We start from the raw sequence: 27,330 nt of genomic DNA, 5'->3' as shown, positions 1-27,330 counted from the left end.
TTCCCCACTATTTGACAGTTGATCCACCATCAGTGATTGTTATATCTAGGAGAACTTGTAGAGGAGAAGCATTTGATTTGTTTGATCAGCTAATAGATTTGCAAAGCTCTTATTTGCTGTGATCACATCCGGCTTTTAGTACATGGTAATGCCTAGAAAATCAGAGGCTTACATATCTTATCACTACACCAAACTGATCACATTCTTCTCCATGAGTTCTAGCCATGACCATCACTATCCACCATCTGACAATGCATTGGCGTGGAGGTCTTAAAAAATGTAGTTAGATTAGCGGTTGCACCGGCGTCTATTGTGGTTTATTAATGCTTATGCGTTGTCTACCACGTGGTTCATCTGCTGAATTTTTTTAATATATTTCCATTGAAGTGATGCATGAACACAATTGCCATACAGTCCATGGACAACTGCATGAAGAGTCTAATGCCTAACCACCACAACAGGGAGTTTTCAACCTTCTGAAAAATGCCTGTTACTATCAGTTAGTTATTGTGTTTATGGAGTTTTCATTGGTTAAACTGAAGAGGTTTCGTTATAGCCTTGAGCCCATTACGGTAACAGCTCTGCGACCTAACTGTCCATTTGAACCAATAATGGAGAGTTTTGAGTGTTTCCTGAAACTGTGGCTCTCCAGACCAATTGCTTCTCTTGCCATTCAGGTTGAATCACAACATCCTAATACTTCTGCTTTATTTAGCTACTCATGCTATTGCTTCATTCATTCATTCATTTATTTATTTTATCTGTAGATCAATGAGCTGGTGGATGTTCGTGACATAACCATTGGATCCTGGTTTGAAGCACGAGTTGAAAATGTTACCAGGGCCTCTAAAGGGCAGAAGAATGGCAAGACTCAAGTCAAAGGAGGCAACGCCTACAAAGGGACTAATGGAAGTTTGAATGAGGACCATTCCAATGAGAATTCTCGCCTATTGGAAACTGGAGCTTCTACATCTTTCTCTGATTATGTGGATGATGAAGATGTTTCTTACTTTATAAAATATGATGAGTAAGTATTACTCTGGCTGTGTATGTTCTTCTTCTGCAGAGTGTGAGATCTTGCCCTCACCAACAGTGCATGTTTTGTTGATCTTCCCAGAAAGGTAAAAGGAGGTCTAGTTATCTACTGCAGTTATAAGTAAGCTGCACCAGCAAGTCATATCCCATTGTTATTAAGGACAGGAATTACCGCAGTCCTTGTATATTATTCTGTTATTTTGGCCAATAAAGATTATGATGCTTTTTACTAACACAAATTGAGCACTTGTAGCAAACTAACAGTTTGGAATTTGAATCAAATACAGGTGCTCCTGGGTGTGGTATGAAGAGCATGGTTGAAACACCTTTTTATGCTTGCACTTGTTTGTTCCTAAGTTTTAAAATCATTAAAAACACTAAAAATGTTGAATTTTTGAAATTCTGATTTTATTTTCTTCTAGTTATCCAGAAAATGGCATTGTCGAAATTGATAGCTGCAATCTGCGACCAAGAGCGAGAACAATCTTGAAGTGGAGTGACCTTAAAGTGGGGGATGTTGTCATGGTGAATTACAACATAGAAACACCAGAGGAACGCGGTTTCTGGTTCGATGCTGAAATAACACAATTAAATGAAACTTCTAGAACTAATAAAGAAGTATATGTGAAGATTTTATTGAGGTATGGTTTACAAATTTTGTTATTAACATTTGAAACCAGGTGGTCATCTTTTGCTAACGTGCAGTATAAGTTTCCTTAGCAGGTACATGGCAGAAATACAGGTGCTCAGGCTGGGCAAGTCTCTACACATCTTTGTTTAAGGGGTTTGTGTGAGAGAATAGAGCTTTTGCCCTTGACCCAATCATCTATTACTACTTATATCCTGAGGTAAGTCATGTCACAGAAGAACTGAAACCTGGTATTGTTTACGTCTACAGCTAGACAAGGTTTCGCTGTGACGCATGGCATGTTAAATATTGGGCCCCGTTCTGAAAACCATAATAAAGTGAAATTATGCACCAAAATGACAGTAGGTTATACTAATAAAAAAAAGTTTTAAATTAGGATGATATAATTTAAAACTTCTTGCTTTTACTGATGGCTAACACGGTACAATACCCTACTGCTGCTACTAATAAAAAAATTAGATTATAATAATGTTTTACTGGGACTGTAAGTGCATGTGCATAACTCAATATATTTTTCTGGCATGCCTTGTAAAAACAAAAAATCTAAAAAAAAGCTAGACCTTGCTAAGGGTAATGATTCCATTTGTCAGTCAACTCGTGCTTAGTGTGATTTGCCTTCTTAAAACAAAGGTATTTGCGATAATTAAGCTTTAAATGTGTAACTGTGGTTACCCACAACGCACCTCTGCTTTTCGTCCCTTATACTTTTCTATTAGTTTTGGGTTACCCCGAGCTGCTTAGGTACTCGGTCAACTTTTGTATAGTGTCGTGATTTAACTGAGTCTTTGTTTCAGATGACACCAATTGGTCTTCCACATTGCGAAGGAAAAGAGAATACAGAAATGTTCAGGTGCATACACAATGTTAACTTAGGTCACCAAGAACAATCTGGGCAAGCTAGTGGTAATTGCTCTTGCCCTACTTGTCTCGCTACTGCCCACTGCTTCATACGTAGTAGGACATCAGTGGTGGATGAAAAGTACATTACCTTCCCAGTCACCAGTCCTCTTCTTTGGTGCAGCTACTTGTTGTTACCCATATCCATGGCTGGTCTTCAGTCTACTCACATGGCATGTGATGTCACATGACATTTATTGACACTGGAGTAGAAGGATGGAGATAAATGACAGCAGGTGGATGCACAAAAGAGGAAGACCCGACCAGATATATTTTAAATCCACCACTGTGGTGAATGGTGGAGTTGGAGAGGTCTTTTGACTCGACTGTACTTTTTATGAGAGGGAAGGGTCATGGTGGCAGCCCTTATTCAGAGAAGGGGGCAAACTGGAACAGAACTAATAGTAGTTTCACACTTGCAGTGGATTAGAGGAGATAGAGAATGTGTTTCATAGGGGCCACTTTTGTTATGGCAGGCATGATAAGGTAGTCATGGTGCTGTTAGGACTTCTGGCATGATTATCATTTATTCCCTTCAGAGGAATTAAAATGAACAGTGCAAATTATTTTTATTGATCAGGACCATTTTGAGCATGCAAGTCTGTCACATCATTTTTTTGTTCGTGCACTGCATATGATGTGGGATTTCTAAGGCCATATAAAAAATCCTGTAAGGTTCTGGGTAAGGAAAACAAGATACTTACCTCACGATCCTCCAGAGGCATTCCCTGCCCTCCTCCACCAAGCAGTTGCAGAGCAGGGACCCCTGAAGCGCGCCCACACTGCGCCTGTGCAGTAGCAAAGATCCCATGGAGCTTTGATGGCAAAAGCTGAGCCCGATTGTGTCCATGCTACTGTGCATGCACCAGCTGTCGCCAAGCTTTCGAGGAGGAGGGGGTTGGGGGAAGCTTCACACTAAATAAGTAGTGCCCAAATTGGACACTCCCCCCCCCCCCTTCCCCGAATGGGTCCGAATGCTCCCAGTGCTCTTAGGAAGAGAATTGGAATGTAAAATCAGCATGTATCCTCTTGCGGAGACAGGCGTTCTCCAGACTGTTTTGGTCTGTCTGCTTGGGTAATGCTGTGCAGAAGACATGATGTACTCTAATCGGCATTCCCTATCCTCTTTGTTTCTGATACTTTTTCCCCTATTTTAATTGTATATTGGGAGAGTTGAATTTCTTCATTCTATGTGGAAGTTTCGATTTTGGTGGTTGCTGAGGTCATTAGCATGCTTCCCATATTTTGTTCAGGAAATATCTGGTCCATGGCTGGCAAGTAAACAAAATTGACCACAAAGCGTGTATGTTCTGCACCTTCTATTTCCCCTCAGGGAACATCGATGAAGAAAAATGCATGATCTTTAGAGTCTTTTAGTGCCTGTGCCGCAAATTCTTACATAAAAACACTTTTTTTTTCCTTCACTGAGATTTTAACCATTTTACCCCCACAGGTACGGCTATCTCTGTCCCTTTTTCCATCCTTTCTGGGCCCTTTTCCACTAGCGCAAAATCGCAAACCGCTAGGGATTTTAAAATCGCTAGGGTTTGCTAAATAACAAAGGAATCGCGGTAGGTTATTTCCACTACCGCGATTCGTTTTTGCCTTAAACGCAATCGCGCCACGGAGCGATATTTGCCGCGGTTTTGCTATGCACTACAGTGCATAGCAAAATCGTGAACGCAAGCGCTGGAACTTTCCTGCACTTTGCGATTCAGCAATCGCTAGCGTTCAGCGTGATTGCTAGTGAAAAAGGGCCCTCACCCCTAGGGACGGAGATATCCGCACCTCCCGCCGCTGCTCGTGCACGCCGCCGCCCGCTCACCCGGAGATCAATGAACGGGAAAAACCTTTCCCGTTTGTTGATCTAAGCCCCCCCGCAATGAGCAGCTGCTTCTACGAGAAGCAGCGCGATCATTGTGAAAAAACCATTTCCCAGCCTCCCTGAACTTCCTGCAAGCGTACTTCCTGTAATTACTGTGGCCATCTTGTGGCCAAATAGTAAAACTACACCCTAAAGCATTTTTCATATACAAATACATTAGTTTTACACTAAAAATTAACTAATTACATCCCACACTCCCCAATTATTATTATTTTTTTGTCATAAAAAAAAAAAAATAAAAAAAAAAAAAATACATAAATAGTTACCTTATTGACTGAACTTTTTAAATATTTATGTCAAGAGGGTATAACACTGTTACTTTATAAACTATGGGCTTGGACGCAAAACTGAAAAAAATGCACCTTTATTTCCAAATAAAATATTGGCGTCAAACATTGTGATACGGACATAATTTAAACTGTTTTATAACCGGGACAAATGGGCAAATACATTTCATGGGGTTTAATTACAGTAGCATGCATTATTTAAAAATTATAATGGCCGAAACCTGAAAAATAATGAATTTTTTTTCCCCACATTTTTTCCTATTTTCCCATTAAACATATTTAGAATAAAATAATTCTTGGCATAATGTCCCACCTAAAGAAAGCCTAATTGGTGGCGAAAAAATCAAGATATAGTTCATTTCATTGTGATAAGTAATGATAAAGATCTAGACGAATGAATGGAAGGAGCGCTGAAAGGTAAAAATTGCTCTGGTGCTCAAGGGGTAAAACCCCACATTTTGGGTTTGGAATTGCTCTATATACCGTCTTAAATAATTATTTATTAGCAATAACAGCAACAATCATTTTTTAAAGCGCTTTTATCCCATAGGAGTCAAAGCGCATAAGCATGGCTCAGACCAGCAATTGATTGAGTGGTAAATTGTGCTACAGAGAAAAATTCTACAAGTCCGCAAATGCCAGGCTGAAGAGATGGCCTTTCAGTCTGGATTTGAATACAAGGTACAGGATGGGGCTGTCTTTACTGGGTGTGATAGGGAATTCCATAGCGTAGTGCAGTATGACAGAAAGCTGCATCAAAATAATCATATATAATAAGAGCCAGGTGTCCCTGCGTACACCTCTCTCTATGTCGCTGGGTCCGTGCCTTTAGCTACTGCGCATTTGCGCAGCACGAACCCAGACAGCCGTTGGGACTTCCGTACGGGGCCAGTGAGCCAGGCGTGTGGACGGGTGCGCGCACATGATCGGCAGGTGCGCGTGTGAGCGGCTGGTGCATGCGCACTGCGCAAAGACAGACCTAGAGCCTGTTTTCAAACGGGCTTGGGTCAACTAGTAAGATAATTGTACAACTTGCCTAGAATTGTCAGATGCAAAAATGACCACTGTGGTCTCTTCCAGTTCACATTAGCAGCTGTACTCAGAAGTGATGGGACTTCCTGTTTACCTAAAGCATCTTTAAAGTAGCGGAGAATGTGGGTCTTCATATATCAGCCCCATAGACTTGCCATAGGTTTGTCTCTCGTCTGGAATTGGATTTTAAAAGGAACTTGCACTATGAGGAATATTGAGGATGCCATTGGCATCATTATAAACCATCTTAGTTGCCTGGCTGTCATGCTGAGCTTTATGCTACGTACACACATGCGACAACGATCGTTCGTTAAGAACGACGAACGAACTTTTAATTGATGAAAGAACGACCTAAGTAAAGGTAGTTTTAAAATGTGTGTAACGATCTGATCGTTAGAATGAACGTTACATCACAGAAAGCAACTATCGCGCCTGCGCATAAAAATGAGAAGTTCCATGGAGAAATAGTGAAATGCGCATGTCAAGCCTAGTACGAACGATCGTTTCCAACGATGTACTACTTTTGCAAACGATCGTCGTTGGTTAAAATCCGCCGAGACAGAACTTTCTTTTGTAGCGATTTGGCTCGTTCGTCGTTTGCCTTAATAGTCGGTGGTTCGTTTTTTGTAACGATCGTCGTTGGTAAAGATCGGGGAACGATCGTTACAAACGACTATAGTCGCATGTGTGTACGCACCTTTAGGCTTTAGTTATTTTTGAGTCTCACACCTGCAACAAGCATGTAGCCAGTGGGGTCAGACCAGAGTAAAAGCATGTGATCTGCATGCTCATTCTGGGCCAGCGACTTACAGTATTAGAGGGCAAGTTGCGTTAACAGAGAATGTTATATGAAGGCTTGAGACTCTGGTATTGGGAAAGTTGTATTTAGTTCACTAGTATGTAACCATATCTGAAATAAATAAAATGTCTAATAGATAATATATTTAAGAGCCAGCCCACTCAGTGATTGTGTCTTAACCCTCTGGGCGATACAATTATATTGCCCAGGAGGGGGCGCAGCACTTTTTTGAAAAAATGCTTCTTTTTTTAAATCCTAATCATAATAACCTGACTGACACAGGATTTCTGCAAAGTGCTTGTTAATTAATTCATTTGGCAAATTACATTCTGCCCCAATAATTGCTGGAGAGGATCGGAGGCTTTTTGATGACCTCTCTGTGCAGTGACCTAAATTACATGTACATTTTGATTAGGCCTTGACCTATAGTCTATGTATGTTTTTATTAGGCTATGTTTACTTTTAAGATGTGTGCTAAAATAATGTGACTTGCCAGACTTTGCCTTGATTGAAGCCTAACTGCAGACAGAATGGTTCTCCTATAGATGCTTGGTGGCAGAACTCATTTTTTTTATTGTCAATAATCTCATTGGTTGGTTATTAACATTAATTGTTCATGAGCCTTTCTACCAGTCTTTCCAAGCACAAACTTCATAGCTGTATGCTGAAAACTTATCAGAGAGCTCATGGCTACTGCAATCTGAGCACCATGCTGAAGCAAACTCAAGTGGTGGAAGCTCCACCCACAGAACCTGCAGAGATTGTATGCTCTCCCCTTGTCTAGGTACTCCGGTTTTCCTTCACCTCCCAAACACATGCAGATAAGTTAATTGGCCATTCCTGTACCGTGTATCGACCAACTGATCATATTCAGCTGGCCCGATCAAGCCGCTCGACCCCCGCCCGATCCCCACTGGCGGACAATGGCAGGGAATCGAGCGCTGATAAGGAAACGCCGGCGGGGGACGAGCGGCAATCGATCCGCACGGATCGACCCGTGTATTCCCGGCATTAGACTACATTCACGATACAGACATAGACATATGACTATGATAGGGATTAGACTGTAAGCCCCACAGTAAAGTGACAAGACAATATACTCTGTACAGCACTGTGGTAGATGTTTGCACTATATAAATGCTAAATAATAATCTGATACATGTAAATAAGTGACTGGAAATGCATTTTATCATGCAGTTATGACAGAAAACATGAAGTAAAAAATCTCAATATAATCTCAGACAATTTGATATGTTGTTAAAATTTGGTTTGGTGACTACAAACCTGAGACCTGAGAAATTTTTTTATACATACCTGGGCTTCTTCCAGCCCCCTTCAGGCTAATCCAGTCGCTGTCCTCCTTTGCCACCTGGATCTTCTGCTATGAGTCCCGGTAATTCAGCCAGTCAGCGCAGTCCGGCCGTGTGCCGCTCCCACAGCCAGGAACATTCTGCATCTGCGCAATAGTGCTATGCAGGTGTAGTACGCTCCCAGGGGTGGAATGTGTGCATGCGCACTACGCCAGACTGGCTCAAGTACCTGAACCCATAGCAGAAGATTCAGGTAGTGGAGGAGGACAGCGAGGGGCTGATTAGCCTGAAGGGGGCTGGAGGAAGCCCCATGTGTGTATAAAACTTTAATTTCATCTGTCTCAGGTTTACTTTGTTACACAGTAGTACTATACTCTACATATGCATTCCCCACAGAGCTGCAGGGAATCCCCTGAGAATGTTGTGCTTATTGAACACAGAGGTGTTGTCTATCACCCATAAACCTGGTTCAGATTGTGCATGAAGAATGTGTAGTGGAGGAAGAATCGCCTCATTCTCCTGCAGAGTACCTGCACATCACTCTTACATGTACCCACAGTTACATTGCCGAGGGCCTGGTAGATGTTCTTTGTTCCTGTCTGTACCTTCTACAAGTACTCTTACCAAGGACTAGTTTTAGTCTATGACTAAAGTATTAGAGGCAGAAGATCCGCTGGATATCCAGGTAACTGGTATTGTTAACATGGGAATAAATATGGCAGTCTCCATATCCCTCTCACTTCAGTTGTATTTTAAAATTCCTAAGCGTTGGCAGTTAAGAGATGCATTTCATGTTACATGCTTTCAATCATCAAAATTGTAATATGCAAATTCGAGGAGTCAGAGTCGGTGGATTTTTGTACCGACTCCACAGCCCTTGTTTTTTTTTACAGTTTTATACAAGTTATACACTAACTACTTTACATTGTATCAAAGTGTCATATCTTCAGTGCTGTCCCATGAAAAGTTATAATATAATATTTGTGAGACTGTATATTTTTTTTTTTCAATGATAGAAATTTTGGTAATAATGAAAACTTGTCCCTGTAAATTGGTTGCACTATGGGACTTTCCTTTGCGTAGATGTAGCTAGATGTCACCCATTTAAGTCTTGCTTTTTTATGTAGTCTGGACTTCGCATGAAGGTCAGAGATCCCCTGCCTTCTCCTCAAGTGGCTGACAATCTTCCCTTAGCCCCTCTAACCCCTAAATACATTTCCTGTGAGGTTGATTCTCTTTATAGGTATGAAGTATTTATTGACATTTATTTATGTTATAAGAGGTTTAAGGAGGAGTTACGTGGTATAAAATTAGTTGTAACCTTTTCCCACTCTGTGTAAAACAGTTGATCTTATGTTTTAAGCATATATATTACAGGATGCCTCCTGTCTTTATTTTTATAAATGTGTAACAATCAAATAAGCATGGAAAAGTTTGCTATCACATGTTAATACCTGTGGCACTGGTGATGCACCTCTAGCTCACACTCATTTTAGATAGACATTACGTGCCGGAATCATAACCACTGGAAAAAGGGCTGAGGATGTTTTCTTTGATTTAGCAATGTAGTTGTGTGCAGATAGCTTTTCTCAGATGTCGGAAGGCAGTTTCCCAATATGCCTAAAACTGTACAAGGTGAAGCTAACTTTTCTAATCCTTTTATTTAAGTCGGCAGTTCTCTCCTATTTCTGATTGCTTTCAGAGTTCTGCATTAATCTTTACAGTTGCGCATTCTGTTGAGCTGTGTTGACTTTCTCTTATCCTCCTTAATGTTGCAGTGGACCCGATGATTCGATAAATGATTGTAAGGTTATTTTCGCTGAGGAAATGTATAAGATAGAAAAGCCTGGAGCATATCCTCTGTCATCTGGGGATGGAGAATTTAAGAGTAAGTCTGTTGTTCTTATTTTACATGGTTGGATTGTTGACGCGTTTCACGGTCAACAATCCCGCTTCATCAGGCAGTACAGGAGTATATAAAACTGGTTCAGGTCCATAAAGTGTGTGAGCGCCTCACATGCTTTATGGACCTGAACCAGTTTTATATGCTCCTGTACTACCTGATGAAGCGTGATTGTTGACCGCGAAACGCGTTGCGATTTTTTTGGAGCTGTGAGTAAATTGTATATTTTTTACTCTGCATTTGAGTATATGTCCACTACCAGAGGGAGGTAAGTCCACCTCGACTTCCCTCTTTTTATCATTTTTAGAACATTGTTTTACTCTGCTTGGCGCCTCTGTTCGTACATATTACAGCACAAGATTTACTGTTGTTGGGCCCTGAGGACAGGGTTGGGGAACACTGCAAAGGACGCCTGACTTGAGCAAGGCTACCTAAGCAAACCACAGAGGTATGTTCATGCTGGATTCACATTCCTCTGTGCATTTTCCGTTCCTCTCTCCTCATTCCCTCCGGTCCCCTAAAAAAAATTAACTAGAGTCAAATTTTCAGACTGGAAAAGGTAGGGTTGCTGCGATGTTCTCTTCCATCAACCTATCATTCCCTCCCCTTAAGAGGAGTGAATGGGGCAAAGAAGAGTTGAGGATGGGAGGTTGATGAGCTGGAGGACATCACAGCAAGCCTTCCTCTTCCTGGTCAAAATTTTGACTTTTGGCAATAGTTTGATTTTCAAAGGACTGATTATGGAGACCAGGGAGAATAAGTAGAGGAATGGACAACGCACAGAGGTATGTGGATCCAGCATGGACATGCCTCTGTACTTACGGTAACTTGGTTAGCTTTGCTTTGGATCAGGTGTCCTTTAGGATTGCAGTGTACGGTTTTTACTGATGAATAAAAAGTAGAATATGTTCTGTACAAGTCTTGAGGCTATGTTTAGTGTGATCATTGCCCAGTCTGATCATTTATTCTACTATTGAGAAACTTGTCTGTACCAGCTCACCCATTGTTTTGGCATGTATGTGCTCATGGAATAGTGACAAGTGTGAATTAATTTATTGGGTTGCTAATGCTTTCCATCACCATGGGTGTCCTCCTGCCTATCATACCCACAGGAATGTAGCTTTCATGATTAGTATATCCTTTACAGGAAAGATATGTAGTCATTAGATTGTGCTTTACGTTTGACTTCCATTTTAAAATAAATCTCTGGTCAAAACATAAAAACGAATCAGGGGGAAAATGCTCTACCACCACCTCATTTTAAAGGGAACCTGAAGTAGCATTCAAACAGTCAAACACAGCACTGTCGTCTTCAGTGGAAGCTTGTTGCCAAATTTGAACAGGTGATAACATTACATTTTGTTTACATTCCTTCGTCCGCTACAATTAGTAAACATTCGTAGCAGTGCTGAAAATGAGTTGCAAATGAGTTTCACGCATGTGAACAAGCGCCCGAGCGGCGTGAAACGGCTGTAGTGCCGTCCGAATCTTCCCCTGGTCACCTTCACCTCCCTCACCGCTGCAACTTCTAGAACACAGGTTTGACCTTTGCATATGTCAATGCCTTGCTTTGTTTATGCTGGCTGAAGAAAGGAATAAACAGATGGAACTGGTTAAGAGATAGGTGCACGGTATCCTTCTTTTACATGTGCCAAATTTGAACAGGTGATAACATTACATTTTGTTTACATTCCTTCGTCCGCTACAATTAGTAAACATTCGTAGCAGTGCTGAAAATGAGTTGCACACATAGCAGAAGCAGAGAGCGCTGAGAAGTGATCACTAGATAGATTTTAATACATAAATATAGCAGCTATGCAATACAATGTAATGGCAGCTTTCAGAGCAGATAAACTGTGCTTTGGGAACTTGAAATTTGAAAACGGACACTATAATGTGCACAAAAGCAAATATAACTGTATGGGTAATAAAAAGTAGGAAAACACATTTTTATCAAATGTTATGTCAGTTTTATCCCGATTTTTAAAGGGAAGGTTCAAGCAAAATAAAAAAAATGAATTTCACTTACCTGGGGCTTCTACCAGCCCCATGCAGCTATCCTGTGCCCTCGTAGTCACTCACTGCTGCTCCAGTCCCCCGCTGGCAGCTTGCTGACCTCAGAGGTCGGCGGGATGCATTGCGTACATTTTTACGCATTCCCGCTAGTGCAGGAACATTACCACATACATTTTTACGCATTACTGGTTCAATGCGTAAAAATGTACGCATTGAACCAGTAACGCGTAAAAAAAGTATGTGTCAATGTTCCTGCACTAGCGGGAATGCGTAAAAATGTACGCAATGCGTCCCGCTGACCTCCGAGGTCGGCAAGCTGCCAGCTGGGGACTGGAGCAGCAGTGAGTGACTACGAGGGCACAGGATGGCTGCATGGGGCTGGTAGAAGCCCCAGGTAAGTGAAACTCATTTTTTAATTTTGCTTGGACATTCCCTTTAAGAGAGAAGCAGTAATCATTTCGTAATCTTCAAAAGAAGGTATTTCTGCAATCAACTTAGACTTGACTGTCAGTATGTCATATTAATGTAAAATTGTACTCTTTTGAAAAAAAAATTGTTGAAAAAAAATAGAGCAAGGGTTGGTTGGTCCAGGGCAAACAGTTAACAACAACAATAATAATAATATTTATATAGCGCTTTTCTCCCTGGGGATGCAAAGCGCTGTGACCCTGCATTATGCAGTCTCAAAGGCTAGGGAAAAGAGGTGAGTTTTTAGCCTTTTTTTTTTTTTTTTTTTTAAAGCTGTCCAGAGAAGGAGCCTCTCATACTGATTGTGGAAGTGAGTTCCATAGAGTAGGGGCTGCATAGGAAAAGGCCCGAGCACCAAATGTTAAGTGTATCCTGGGAATAACCAGCTTTATCTTGTTGGCAGAGCAGAGGGTGCGTGGAGGGGCATAAAGTTCCAATAGATCCGCTATGTATTTGGGTCCCATGTGGTGTAGAGCCTTGAATGTCAGCAGGCAGATCTTAAAATTGATTCTCCATTTTACTGGCAACCAGTGAAGAGTTTGCAGTACTGGGGTGATGTGTGAGCTGCGGGGGGCATTGGCTAGGAGTCTGGCTGCAGCATTCTGTACTAGCTGTAAGGGGCGCAGAACCTTGTCTGTAGATCCGATGAACAGGGTGTTGCAGTAGTCTAGGCGGGAGGATACAAATGCATGAACCAGGGCAGGTAGGTCTTCAGCTGGAATAAGGTGTTTGATTTTCGCTATATTTCTTAGATGGAAGAAGGAAGACTTGACGACAGCTGATACCTGCTGTCTGAGTTTTAGATTTCCATCCAGGATCACCCCAAGGTTTCGCACAGAGTCTTTATACTGTACAGTATCTCCCCCAATTGCTAGTTTGAGGTGGTGAGCGTTTTGAACTTTATCCATCATGTGTGGACCACCTACCACCAACACCTCTGTTTTGTCAGAGTTCAGCCTCAGCCAGCTGGTGTTCATCCAATTTTGTAAATCCACTAGACACGCATTTATGGATGCTGATGGGTTTTGGGTGCCAGGCTTGAAGGACAGATACAGTTGTGTGTCATCTGCATAACAATGGCATCCTAGACCATAGTTCTGGATAATTTTGCCCAGTGGGAGCATGTAGACTGCAAAGAGTAATGGTGATAGTACAAAACCCTGTGGAACTCCATAGGGAAGTGGCACTGGATTAGAGTAGTGTGTGCCCAGACAAACTTGCTGTGTCCTGCCAGATAGGAAGGACACAGCAAGATCCTTAGCACAGCAGTTTTGTGGCTTTAAATAACTCAAAATGCCACTTTTATGCCAATATCCATCCAGCTAAAGGTGGCCACAAATCAAGCAATAAAAAGATCCATGTATCCCCAAAACTTCAGCGCTACAAGGTCTTGTATATCAGGAATCCATCACCAACACCCTTCAAAGTGCAGGCTTACCAGCTTCCTAAAAGACCCAAGTTATTAGGTCTGAGCATGTGGTCAATCTCCCCACCGATCAATGACTTCCACGTCCTACGATCCTGAATGCTCCTGATATCAATCCTCTGAAGTTATTCTCTGCATATGATGATATAATGTCACAAAGCAAAAACAAAATCTAAGTGCTCTCTGTGTTCATTTAAAAACAGGCACTTTTATTCATAAAAAACGTTAACAGATACTCACATAAGGGCCCTTGTTACAGGGACCCTCAGTAGATACAGCGTGTATAAAATATATCAGCAGGATACCAATCTCCCATCTGCCATCTGTTCCGCCCGACCTAGGTTTCGCTATTGCGTCCTCAGGGGCTTCTAAACGGAATGGCAAACTAAGTGAGTGTTAAATAATCTCTCACCTCCATTACGGACGCCGCCAGCGTATCACGCCACTTCCGCTACGTCACATCCGGACCTCCGCCGAATGGAACGCACGGAAGGTAAAGTATAATGCTGCTCAACTCGATCATCCCAATATACGCTTGGAGCGCACGGAAGGTATGTATTAAACCTCCTTCCTCATCCGGAACAGAGTCATTCCAAACTCGTTCCAGAAGGCTTTTTTCAATAGGATGACAGATGTTAAAGTGACACCCTGTCTAAACAGACTCATAACACAATTCATATTAAACCTAAAATTGGCTATTAATATAATTAATAAAATAGATTGAATACATACAAAATTCACATTCAGGATTTCCCTTTTCTGATCCATTAAATCAATAACCATTCCCACATAATACAAAATTTATATAAATTCATCAATACAACTAAATAATTGCACCATACCATCTCTTATACACAGACTGCCATCTGGTGGCCCACTAAGTAAATTCCATCTGCATAATTAAAACTCCTTTACTCATCTGTAATAAAGCAATTTAAATCTAACTCAATGTTTAGACCCAGTCATTTTTTGGATCTGGTGATAAGTAATTCTAATGAGATAATTAAAACTAGTACATACACGAAACCCACAGATAGGAATAGTTTTATTCCCACAACCAGTTGTCATCCTAACTGGCTGCGAGGCATACCGAAAGGGCAATTTATGCGTCTGAGGAGGAATTGTGGTGAAATTACTGATTTTTATAAAGAAACTGATATATTAAAAGAAAAGTTTGAAAAGAAAGGTTATGATAGAGAGAGATTAGAAACTCTTCGGAATGAGGTTGCACAAATAGAGAGAGAAACCATCTTGGAAGCAAAAACTAAAGAAAGAAAAGAATTGGTATGTCCATTTATAACAGGATTTAGTCAGCAATATAAGAAACTGGGAAAGATTTTTAATAAACACTGGGCACTTTTGAAAGAAGACCCAGTATTGAGTGGGATATTACTGGAGCACCCAGAAATGATATACAGAAAGGCCCCAAACCTTAAAGATATTTTAACCTCAAGCGCCATAGAGGAGCCTAGATACAAAGGGGTAAGTTCCTTTGGGGAGGTGGATTTTTATAAATGCAGGAAATGTCTGCCATGTAGAACTTGCACCCTCACCCCCAGGGTGCAACAAACTTTTACTAGTATGGAATATGAGATAAGATAATATGAGTTTTTAAATGAATACAGAGAGCACTTAGATTTTGTTTTTGCTTTGTGACGTTATATCATCATATGCAGAGAATAACTTCAGAGGATTGATATCAGGAGCATTCAGGATCGTAGGACGTGGAAGTCATTGATCGGTGGGGAGATTGACCACATGCTCAGACCTAATAACTTGGGTCTTTTAGGAAGCTGGTAAGCCTGCACTTTGAAGGGTGTTGGTGATGGATTCCTGATATACAAGACCTTGTAGCGCTGAAGTTTTGGGGATACATGTGATTATGAAGTCATTCTGAGGACTTTTTACTTCTGGACTGCTCAAGGAACTTTTTAACTCTTTGCGCGGAGATTGCTATAAATTAAAAGATCCAATTTCACAATTCAATTAAAATGTTAGTAATTTTTTTTTTCTATTTGAGTGAGGAATCGGCTCAAATTTCCTAATGTTTTTTTCTATACAAGTCTATAGGAAGTGGCTGTTTTTTCCTGATAATGTTTTATGAAAATTGAAATGTGGGTGGTTTTGTCTCTTGGTTGTTCACACAGACGGCAGGCGACATCGGGCGGCCGGAAGCCCCGTCGTCCTGTGACGTCTCCTTCGGGGGCAGCGGTGCGGCAATCATTAGCTTCCCGTTGTGATCGGCGTGGCGTTTTTCGTCCCTGCACGGGGACATGAAGCGTGGCGGCTAGGGGACCCTGGACACCTGTACATGTGATACAATTTTTTAAATGTTGCAATCAATCAGAATAATTGTTATCAATAGCATGCAAAGCTAGAGTATGTGGCTTTTCACATCCGTCTACAGTCACATGAATTGATGTTTCAGTTGTGCTAGCGACTTTGACACAGTAGACAAGGGTGCAAATCCTGACTGGAGCAGCACACCTATTCAGTAATGGGTCCTTGGACCAGACTCCCTTAATGCTTCAAGATTGCTTACTGATCGTGTCTTAACCACTTGAGGACCCACCCTTTACCCCCCCTTAAGGACCAGCGCTGGTTTGAGTGATCTGTGCTGGGTGGGCTCTGCAGCCCCCAGCACAGATCAGGGTGCAGGCAGGGAGATCAGATTGCCCCCCTTTTTTCCCCACTAGGGGGATGATGTGCTGGGGGGGTCTGATCTCTCCTGCCTGCTGTGGGTGGCGGGGGGGGCACCTCAAAGCCCCCCTCCGCGGCGAAATCCTCCCCCTCCCTCTCCTACCTGGCCCCCTCCTGGAGATCCGGCTGCACAGGACGCTATCCGTCCTGTGCAGCCAGTGACAGGCTGTCTCCTGTCACATGGTGGCGATCCCCGGCCGCTGATTGGCCGGGGATCGCCGATCTGCCTTACGGCGCTGCTGCGCAGCAGCGCCGTACAAATGTAAACAAAGCGGATTATTTCCGCTTGTGTTTACATCTAGCCTGCGAGCCGCCATCGGCGGCCCGCAGGCTATTCACGGAGCCCCCCGCCGTGATTTGACAGGAAGCAGCCGCTCGTACGAGCGGCTGCTTCCTGATTAATTAGGCTGCAGCTGGCGACGCAGTACTGCGTCGCTGGTCCTGCAGCTGCCACTTTGCCGACGCACGTTATGAGTGTGCGGTCGGCAAGTGGTTAAGTTGCTGCAGTTCTCAAGAACAAGTTTTCACATTTATTATTTTAGTGAATATCAAACTGAAGCCAAAGTTATAAACTGACATCTCACTGAGGTAACACATCAATTTACATGAACTCTAAAGGTCGGCCATACATGGTACAATTTTTCATTTTTTTTTTCGATCAGATAATTTAGTTCGATTATTCCGTTATTCCGAATATAAAGATTTTTCCAGTATGTCCGATCAGATTTTTCTCAAAAAAACGGGATAATCGTTCAAATTTCTTGGTCGAAAAAAAAAAAATGTTTTCAACATTCGATTCGATCAGTTAGATCGAATAAATGGGAAAATTGGACGTTTTTATTGTATCGTGTATGGGCACCATAAGGCTAACTCCCAAGGCTTCAAGTGAATTTTCAGTAGAAAGTATAGAAAGAATTGCATATTGCATCCTGTCAGCTAGCATAATTGGGTGAATACTGTGTAATTGGTTACATGCAGTATTTGAATGGCTAGTTTACAGGTATCATTTTTTTTACAGGAAAGAGTGGCCCTGAATGCAAGTACTGCAAAGCAGATCCAGAAGCAGAATGCAGATTTTGCTCTTGCTATGTGTGTGGAGGGAAGCAAGATGCCCACATGCAACTTCTCTGTGATGAATGCAACATGGCCTACCATATTTACTGCCTAAATCCTCCACTGCCCAAGATACCAGAAGATGAAGACTGGTATGTATTTTACTCCAGAATAAGAATATTCTAGAACAGTAAATGGCTGCCCCATGAGAACCACTTGTACAACAGTTTAACCACTTCTGTACCAGCAGTCTCTGGCCCGTTAAGGACCAAAGACTGCTGGTGCCAAAGAATAGCGGCTCCCGATGAACTGCCGCACATACCCGCTGCTCCCACCGGTCACGCCGCTCTCCCATCGCCGCAGGTCCTTTTCTCTGCCGTTGTTACTGACCGGCTCACACAGCTCTTCCATCATATAGACGGCAGGGCAAGTGATCTGCAGCGGGGAGAGAGCGACACGGTCGGCGGGAGCGTGTGGCAGGATGATTGAAATCTAGGCCCTGGCAGAGATAAGGGGATCAAAACGGGGAGAAAATTTCAATCATCAAGGTCCAGAAGTGGTTAAAGTGGCCTTGTAGTGGATCAAAGTATATCAATCCACAAGTGTGTTGTTACAGAAGTATTTATGTAAAGAAGTTTGTTGCTTTTTCTTACTCTGAAATGTTTTCTCTTTCTGATCTGGCCAGCTGTAAACAGTGTTGAAATTTGGCCATAATGTGCAAAGAGCAACATCTCTTATGCCCAGCCTCACTGCAAGCTCCCTCCACACTCCCTCACTTCTGATGCCAGTCAGTGAAGTTGGTCTTAGAAAAAGCACCCGTAAGCCTTGTTTCAGCCATGTCTGTTGGCTAGCCTGTAGCTGGTAGCTAATTTGTAAGTGCTTTCCAGCCTACAATCTGCAGACTAAATTATCCTGTCTATGTACAGCTTTAGATATTGTTCTTCTTAGGTTAACATAAACCTTTGTGTGGGTTAGGTTAGTGTAACTTCCCAAGTGAAGGATAGGTTCGTGTACATTGGGAGCTAAGTTAATAGTGTGTAAAGGATGAGGGTTGGGTATGGATCGTGCCCATTTCTGTTACATAATTTGCATTTATGACACTGCACCAAACAACTGGTACCAAAGCACATTAAACTCTTATTTGTAAGAAGACACTGGTGGGGGATAGGTTTCAAACTGAAAACACCTCTCCCGATACAGCTATGTCTTATTTCAGTCTCATTGTTGCCTGTTCCTTCAAAATTCCCTCTTTAATTGTTAACTTACAAGTGGAGCTGCTATATATAGGATGTAGACTTGCAGTTTATTTTCCATGTGAGGCAAACTGTGTGCTTACTTATGGAAACCTAATTTGTCTTTCTTTAGGTACTGTCCTTCCTGTAAAAATGATTCCACTGAGGTGGTGAAGGCTGGTGAAAAACTGAAGCAAAGTAAAAAGAAGGCAAAGATGCCCTCGGCTAGCACTGAGAGCCAGAGAGACTGGGGCAAGGTATAGTACCTGTTCATCATAGAGCAAGATATGGGAGCTTATAGAATCCCATTGTGTACTATGAGTAGGTAGACATTCAGGAACACCCTGGTACCTGGTAATTTTATCTTTTTATTATCTTACTAGTCTTTTTAGCCAATTAGATTCACGCTCTCATTCACGCCTGCACGCCTTCTGCACACGCATGGATCGGTCAGCGACCCTTGTTTATATTTCTCCTGTATTGGGTGACCTAAATGTTTTATGTAAAAATGCAAAGTACAATAGTTGCTTGTGTCCCAGTTTTTGTAAGTCTGCAAAGAGCCTGAGCCTGCCTCAGCATTCGCAAGAAAAACGTGCATTTGTGTTAGATTTACGTTACAATATTCATATTTCTATCACCACATTACAAGTTGTCTGTTTTTCAAGGTCCAGGATATATAATTTAAACAGACTGTTCTGTCTACTTTGTCTGAAAATCCCTAGCTACTGCGGCGAGATTTGAATAACACTTCTATCGCCAAAACCAAGGGATTACATAGATTGTAATGTTGTAGCAGTTCCAAGACCGTTTACCCATAAGCTAATCACATGATTTCATATTCCCATAGTTTACTTTTTTGTATGCAGTACAGTAGCAAAACAGAGTGGACCATAATACAAATTATTTGTTTAATCCATTTCTAGTACCTAATTAATTTTCAGTTCTGTTGGGTTAGATGGGTAAATTGGTTGCCTCTTAGAGACTCCAGCTATGATAAATGTTTGCTGAAAGGTACATGCTGTGTATACTATAAATGTAATAACAAAAGGCATTTAACAAAGGTATTGCAAATCCCCCACTCCTCGTCTGTTAAGCATTTACAGGGGACTGTTGATTAGTTTATGAGACTGGGTATGTAAAAGGGGCACTTACCATTGCTGTCTTGAACCACTGTGGTTGTGCTAAAAACTCCTCAATATACTTTATATATTACTCACTGGGTAAGTGGCATCCATCTGATGAGTACTGTCCTTGTATAGTCTGCTACTAAGCTAAGAATTGTTTCCCAGCAAAGATGCTGCTTAGAGTTTAACCCAGGCATGGGCAAACTCGGCCATCCAGCTGTTACAGAACTACAGGTCCCACAATGCATTGCAGGAGTCTGACAGCCACAGTCATGACTCATAAAGGCAAATGCATTGTGGGACTTGTAGTTCCGTAACAGCTGGAGGGCCGAGTTTGCCCATGCTTGGTTTAACCTGTATCAGGTTAGACTGGAGGATGCATAAGTGCAGATGGAAAGGCCACACCTGTTCAGTCTGGCCTTTATGGACGTGTAACCTTTTCCTCTGGCATAATCCATCCCACCTTTGATTACCAATATGAGACTATATACATACCAATATACGCTATACACTTTGAATCCTATGGGAGAAAAACACTTTCCAATTGTTGTTGAGGGCAATGTAGATATTAGTCATTGTTGTTTCAAACAATTCATTGTGATGGAATTGGGCTAAAGTCTATGCATATTTGGTTGCATGTTCTATGCTGTGGAGAGAGGGAAGGGATTGCCCAGTGTAGAAGAGTACAAAACAATTGGCTAAAAAATACATTTCAATCAACTGGTATTAGCCTGAGTTTCATCAAGTACAGAAGATGGGGTTTTCCTGCAGAAACCTCAAACTGTCACCCCTAATAATACCTAAAGTAGAGAAGAGAGAGGGAGTGGTTGGGGTACAGAAACTGGTTTCTATACAGGCTGCTGCAAGTAAACAATGGTAGGTAATTCAGTAGTATATTGGGTTTGATGCAAAATCACTAATGCAATGTATTTGTATAATTGACAGCTATTTTAACTACATTTGCACAATGTCTTTAATTGCAGTTGTTATGCTTATGCAAAGGCAAAATGAAACACTGTGAGACACAATTTGTTTTGTTTTTTTAAATATACTTTGTATGTATACATGCATTGCATACAAGATGTACATTTCTCCCAGAGCAAAACAAATGCTAAATGAGCCTATTCCTGTGTAGCTGTCACTTAGACCTAGTGCACACCAGAGCGTTTCGGCTGCGGTTTGCGATCCGCTTGCGGGTGTGGATCCGCTAGGGTAATGTATTTCAATGGGCTGGTGCACACCAGAGCGGGAGGCGTTTTGCAGAAACGCATACTCCCGGGCTGCTGCAGATTTTGGATTGCGGATGCGTTTCTGCCTCAATGTTAAGTATAGGAAAAACGCAAACCGCTCTGAAAAACGGCACTTCAGAGCGGTTTGCAAGGCGTTTTTGTTACAGTAGCTGTTCAGTAACAGCTTTACTGTAACAATACATGAAATCTACTACACCAAAAACGCTTCACAAAACCGCAAAATGCTAGCTGAAACGCTACAGAAAAAGAAGAAAAAGCGTTTCAAAATCTGCTAGCGGTTTTTGGTGTGCACCAAGCCTATCAGTAGGTATTTTCATTTGATCGCTCCTAACCTCTTACAGACAGATTTCGGACTAGTCTTTCTCCTCCTGGGGGAATTCTCGAGGTTTCCTTTTTTCCTTTCAAAAGCATTCCTTGAATGGCAGCATCATAGTCCTGCTAGTGATCCCTCACCTTTGTACTGGTCCTTGTCAAGTCTTTTCTTTCACTAGGATTTTATTGCAGGAAATAAAAATCATTACAGACATTTTAGCATGTAATAAGTTAAACCATTGCAACATCACGAACAATAGCAAGAAATAAGTTACCTACGTACGTTAACAAATTATTTGGCATAGCAAAAATATAAACAAATATAAAGAAGAAAACTGTGACACAACCTCCTCAGTTATAAATCATAATCAAAACAATAGCTATGTCATAAGACTATCCCTGCATAGGAATACGATCAGGAAGCAGATCCTAAGTTAGTTCTGGCCCATCCCTCCAACTCCACCTGATACTTGGGCCTAGTATCATGTAAAACATTATATAAATAATCCATTTGTCTTATCTCTTCTATCCTTGTTAGTACTAAACTAAACAGGACCACAGATTGTTTCCACTGATGGGCTATGGCACAGATGAAAGCATAATAGATTCTTAACTTTTTAGGGTTAGACTGAATGCACATAGCGTGCCCCCCACAGACTGAATGCAGATAGCGTGCCCCCCACAGACTGAAAGCAGATAGCGTGCCCCCCACAGACTGAATGCAGATAGCGTGCCCCCCACAGACTGAATGCAGATAGCGTGCCCCCCACAGGCTGAATGCAGATAGCGTGCCCCCCCACAGGCTGAATGCAGAAAGCGTGCCCCCCACAGGCTGAATGCAGATAGCGTGCCCCCCACAGACTGCGTGCAGATAGCGTGCCCCCCACAGACTGCGTGCAGATAGCGTGCCCCCCACAGACTGCGTGCAGATAGCGTGCCCCCCACAGACTGCGTGCAGATAGCGTGCCCCCCACAGACTGCGTGCACATAGCGTGCCCCCCACAGACTGCGTGCACATAGCGTGCCCCCCACAGACTGAATGCACATAGCGTGCCCCCCACAGACTGAATGCACATAGCGTGCCCCCCACAGACTGAATGCACATAGCGTGCCCCCCACAGACTGAATGCAGATAGCGTGCCCCCCACACACTGAGTGCAGATAGCGTGCCCCCCACACACTGAGTGCAGATAGCGTGCCCCCCACAGACTGAGTGCAGATAGCGTGCCCCCCACAGACTGAGTGCAGATAGCGTGCCCCCCACAGACTGAGTGCAGATAGCGTGCCCCCCACAGACTGAGTGCAGATAGCGTGCCCCCCACAGACTGAGTGCAGATAGCGTGCCCCCCACAGACTGAGTGCAGATAGCGTGCCCCCCACAGACTGAGTGCAGATAGCGTGCCCCCCACAGACTGAGTGCAGATAGCGTGCCCCCCACAGACTGAGTGCAGATAGCGTGCCCCCCACAGACTGAGTGCAGATAGCGTGCCCCCCACAGACTGAGTGCAGATAGCGTGCCCCCCACAGACTGAGTGCAGATAGCGTGCCCCCCACAGACTGAGTGCAGATAGCGTGCCCCCCACAGACTGAGTGCAGATAGCGTGCCCCCCACAGACTGAGTGCAGATAGCGTGCCCCCCACAGACTGAGTGCAGATAGCGTGCCCCCCACAGACTGGATGCAGATAGCGTGCCCCCCACAGACTGAATGCACATAGCGCGCCCCCCACAGGCTGAATGCACATAGCGCGCCCCCCACAGGCTGAATGCACATAGCGCGCCCCCCACAGGCTGAATGCACATAGCGCGCCCCCCACAGGCTGAATGCACATAGCGCGCCCCCCACAGGCTGAATGCACATAGCGCGCCCCCCACAGGCTGAATGCACATAGCGCGCCCCCCACAGGCTGAATGCACATAGCGCGCCCCCCACAGGCTGAATGCACATAGCGCGCCCCCCACAGGCTGAATGCACATAGCGCGCCCCCCACAGGCTGAATGCACATAGCGCGCCCCCCACAGGCTGAATGCACATAGCATAGGAATCGCTCCAGAAATCGTATGACACTGAATCAAAATTGCTAGGCAAACACCAGGAATTTCTTTAGAAAATTGCTTAAAAAAGCACTAAGGCTTCAATTCATCAAAGGGTGTTCGATAACAAAATCCCAGTGCGGTATTTTACACTTCACTGTGCTAATTCATCAATATTTTCCCATGTGCGGTAGAGGTTCGTTAAGTTACCGAAGTACTACGGCTTCAGTTCATCAAAGGCTGTTAGATAACAGCAGAGTGGTGCAGAGCAGCTTGGAATGTCTCTGTGTTGTTACAAGCTGATAACAATAGAAGGCATTCAGACATCCCTTTACATGTAAACGTGTTATATTTACTGTTACTTATACTGCCTCTGCTGCTCTGAATCTGTCCATCAGTGTTTCTTAACATTTTACTTATTTGCTACAACGTAGATAAACTTCCTGGAGACATTACAAATGCCATGCTTGGTGATTTCACCACTTGCATCTTTGCCTATTCAAACAGGGACTCAAAGGGTTACACCACCGTTCTCTCTGCTCACTGCTTGGGGGGTCTGGAAGCTTGTGTGGAGAAGCCTGTGACCTATCAGCACCTATCAGCGGCACTTGCAGGAGAACAGGGGCTGTTTCTATTGGCTGCCTGCTCCTGCTAATCATGAAAACATTCACACAGAAGGCTTTCGAAGCCTGTAACGAGAGGGGAGAGCTGGAGATAAACACCGAATGTGCTAGCGAATGTGGTAACCTTGATGAATTAACATTTACTGACATTTGCTGACATGTGTTGAGCACAAGTCGGTAATTTATCTCATTGCTCTGTCATTTCAGCTTCTCATTCGGTAACAGCTTTGATGAATTAACATTTTCTTAAATCCTCCGTTAACTCCGCTGTTTTCAGCATTACCGAATGCGGTAATGCTTGATGAATTGAAGCCTACGTGTTTTTGCAATTACGCTTAGTGGTGTGCATTAGGCCTGAGATAGGTAAATAGCACAGTCAGGGTCAGTGGAAAGACTGAAATGAGTGGCAGGCTGAATGAGGATGTATAATTCTACATTGCACGGAAGAGTACAGAGCTTTGTAGAACATAGTTCTTAAGGGGCCCATACACTCAGCCAATTTTCGGATTGATCGCAAATCGATTACCCAATCGATCGATTTGCGGCCGATTTTGATCGATTTCAATCGATCTTACATGTTGGAAAATTTAGGCTTATCTCTTGAGATGGCTTATCATTTTGCATTGGCCATAATGGAAATCTGATGGCAACAAAATGCCATCAGATCGCTTTTCAATAGATTTCATACTGAAATCTATTGGAAATCTGTTCCTAGTAAAAAATGTTCCTAAACACATCAGATAGATCAGAAAATCTACTGATGATCTATCTGCTGTTAATCTAGGTGTATTTCATAAATACAATTCATTTATTTCATAAATGTTGTCATTCGTACTTTTGATTTTACAGTATCTACCTTATCCATATTGGCCTGTCTACATCCAGCTATAGTCGCACCCATAAATATTTATTTTGGTATCACATTTTTGTATTGAAAGCTACATCATATAAACACATCATTGTAAAATAATTATCCTCGTTGGCACATAAGTGGATGCTGTCTTGGTAGCTATACGGGAATTGGTATCTCAAGATATATTGGGAGCTTAACACTTTGCATTAGTTTGGGTCCTTAATTCTGCATACTAGAATAGGCAGCTAAAATGTACCTTTTAAATCTGATCCCCCAAGAATTTTATAGGAAATTGTTATTGCAAGAACACCTATTTTTCTCCATTATAACTGAAACAAAAAACACAGGGAGTACCCTGGATAAAGAAAAACACCACAACATTGTATCAAAACTCACATTTTTCATTACAGAGCACACTGACATTAATTATTGTTAACTACTACTTTTTGGTTTTTTTTTAAAGGGAATGGCCTGTGTTGGGCGTACTAAAGAGTGCACCATCGTCCCTTCAAATCATTATGGCCCCATCCCTGGAGTTCCTGTAGGAGCATTATGGAAATTCAGAGTGCAGGTTTGTGCTTTATGGGTTGTGACTTGCTGTCTGAAGATCATTTTTTATCTCCATAGAATGTCGACATATCCTATAACTAGTCAAGAATGAAATAACAGTTTATATGAACAGTATATCAGAATGCTTTCACTGGCGAAAATTTACTTCTCATTATACACAAAAAGTTGGCAGCAGAGGCAACTGAAACAATGTCATACAGACTGATTTTATTCTCCTGGATAATATTACTGCTGAATGTGTTCATCTGTATTCTACTTGAAATGACACACATATAATATAGCTCAACAGGATTGAGAAATATTATCTTCAAGACGAATTCCGTGATGCACGATGGTGTTCTCTCCACCCCCCCCCCCCCCCCCAGTTATGATTTTTTTGCCATTCATTTTTTAAACACATTTTTTTCTGATAATTTTATAATTTGCTGTGAAATATTGCTTTTTTTCCACCCTTACAAATGTTCTGTATATCTTGGCCTGAATTTAAATGCAATTGAGGTACCTGGGAAGCTGTGCAGGGTTTTTGAGGGTATTGTGAGTCATCTTCTTACTGCTTGAATGCCAAGGAGGAGGGTGCTTGTTTTATGGGTCCTGAATGCAAGCTAGGGGGAGGTACCATATAGGTGATGGATGTGGGCTTTGTGGGTGCTATGTGGTGGTGGGTGAAGGCTATGGGGGATATTGGGTGACGTGATGCTGGGTGAAAGCTATGGAGGGTACTAAGCTAACGCCTGCCTGCATAGTTAACCGTGAGCCTATGTTGCAGATTTGGTCTAATTTTTTTTGATGTTGCACTTAATGTAATTGCACTGTAGAGCACCTTGCACTTTACCCCTGACGAAGCCCCTTCATTTTAGGGGGTGAAACATGTTGGGTTATGGTGGGGTGAAGTGTGTATAAATTGTTCAGCTCAGTGTAGTCAGACCTCATTATATGTGATAGCACAATAATAGCTTATAGTCTGTGTCTTGGCGAACACTGCCATTCCAGCGCCGGAGACTTGGGCTTCTTGTGCGCTCCAAAATACGCCTCACGGCGGCGCGCTGACGTCATCGGACGTCCTCCGGGCTGTACTGCGCAGGCTTAGTAGTTCTGTGCCTGCGCAGTACAGCCTGGAGGACGTCCGATGACGTCAGTGCGCCGCCGTGAGGTGCATTTTGGAGCACACAAGAAGCCCGACCTGGAAGCCGGGCTGGCCAGGTCGGGTGCGCCACTGGAAAAGACCGGGAGCCTGCGGAGCGGCGCCGAGGGCACGTCCTGCCTGCCACGGGCTGGAGGAAGCCCCAGGTAAGTGGATTTTTTAATATTTTTTATTTATTTATTTATTTTGCATCTGCGCGGATATTCCCTTTAAGGTGGCCACTAACGGTCCAATTTCTAGCGAAAAATCAGTTTATGGGCACAATCTATTAAGAATGATTATAAAAATACGCTTGGATTTTCATCAAACCAAAATTTGGATTTTCTTGTTGGTTGTGATGGCTAGGAAGCAAAGATTGGTACGTTGATGGTGTAGTGAACGATTTTTTTTTCCGATCAGAATTATCTGATCACTCGAATGATTTTTTCGCTAGAAATTGGGTCGTTAGTGGCCACCTTTAGTGTTCACCTTTAGTGTTCACCTTTAGTGTTCAGACTGAGTAGCAGAGCTCTAGCTTGACTGCACTTAGTGACCTCTTCACTAGTCAGGCTACAACATCCGTCTTGCCTTTCTTTGCACCAGAAAATGGCATTCCTCCACGTGTAGAATTGTGCCTGGAAAACAGACATTAGCCTTTTTCTGGAGCACAGACTTACAGGCTGCAACCTTATTACAAATTTCACACCCTTTACATTAAAGCAATGTGATGATACTGAGCCATGCAGCAGCCATA

General features: G+C 42.8%; 1 protein-coding gene across 2 annotated transcripts in view; it reads left to right on the top strand.

Annotated features, from left to right (window-relative positions):
• The window catches only part of UHRF2 (ubiquitin like with PHD and ring finger domains 2), a 149,221-nt gene that overhangs the window by 85,491 nt on the left and 36,400 nt on the right, over positions 1 to 27,330 (top strand). For both annotated transcript variants that reach the window (XM_068235421.1, XM_068235432.1), the window contains exons 3-8: positions 768 to 1,027; positions 1,458 to 1,676; positions 9,673 to 9,782; positions 17,426 to 17,612; positions 18,826 to 18,949; positions 25,350 to 25,457. In XM_068235421.1, coding sequence (XP_068091522.1) covers positions 768 to 1,027; positions 1,458 to 1,676; positions 9,673 to 9,782; positions 17,426 to 17,612; positions 18,826 to 18,949; positions 25,350 to 25,457 — 1,008 coding nt within the window. The remainder of the gene's footprint in view (positions 1 to 767; positions 1,028 to 1,457; positions 1,677 to 9,672; positions 9,783 to 17,425; positions 17,613 to 18,825; positions 18,950 to 25,349; positions 25,458 to 27,330) is intronic.

Source organism: Hyperolius riggenbachi, chromosome 1 (genome assembly GCF_040937935.1).
Source record: "Hyperolius riggenbachi isolate aHypRig1 chromosome 1, aHypRig1.pri, whole genome shotgun sequence".
Classification (NCBI taxonomy): domain Eukaryota; kingdom Metazoa; phylum Chordata; class Amphibia; order Anura; family Hyperoliidae; genus Hyperolius; species Hyperolius riggenbachi.
Note: the sequence above shows the minus strand (reverse complement) of the source record. Positions and strands in the feature narration are given on the sequence as shown.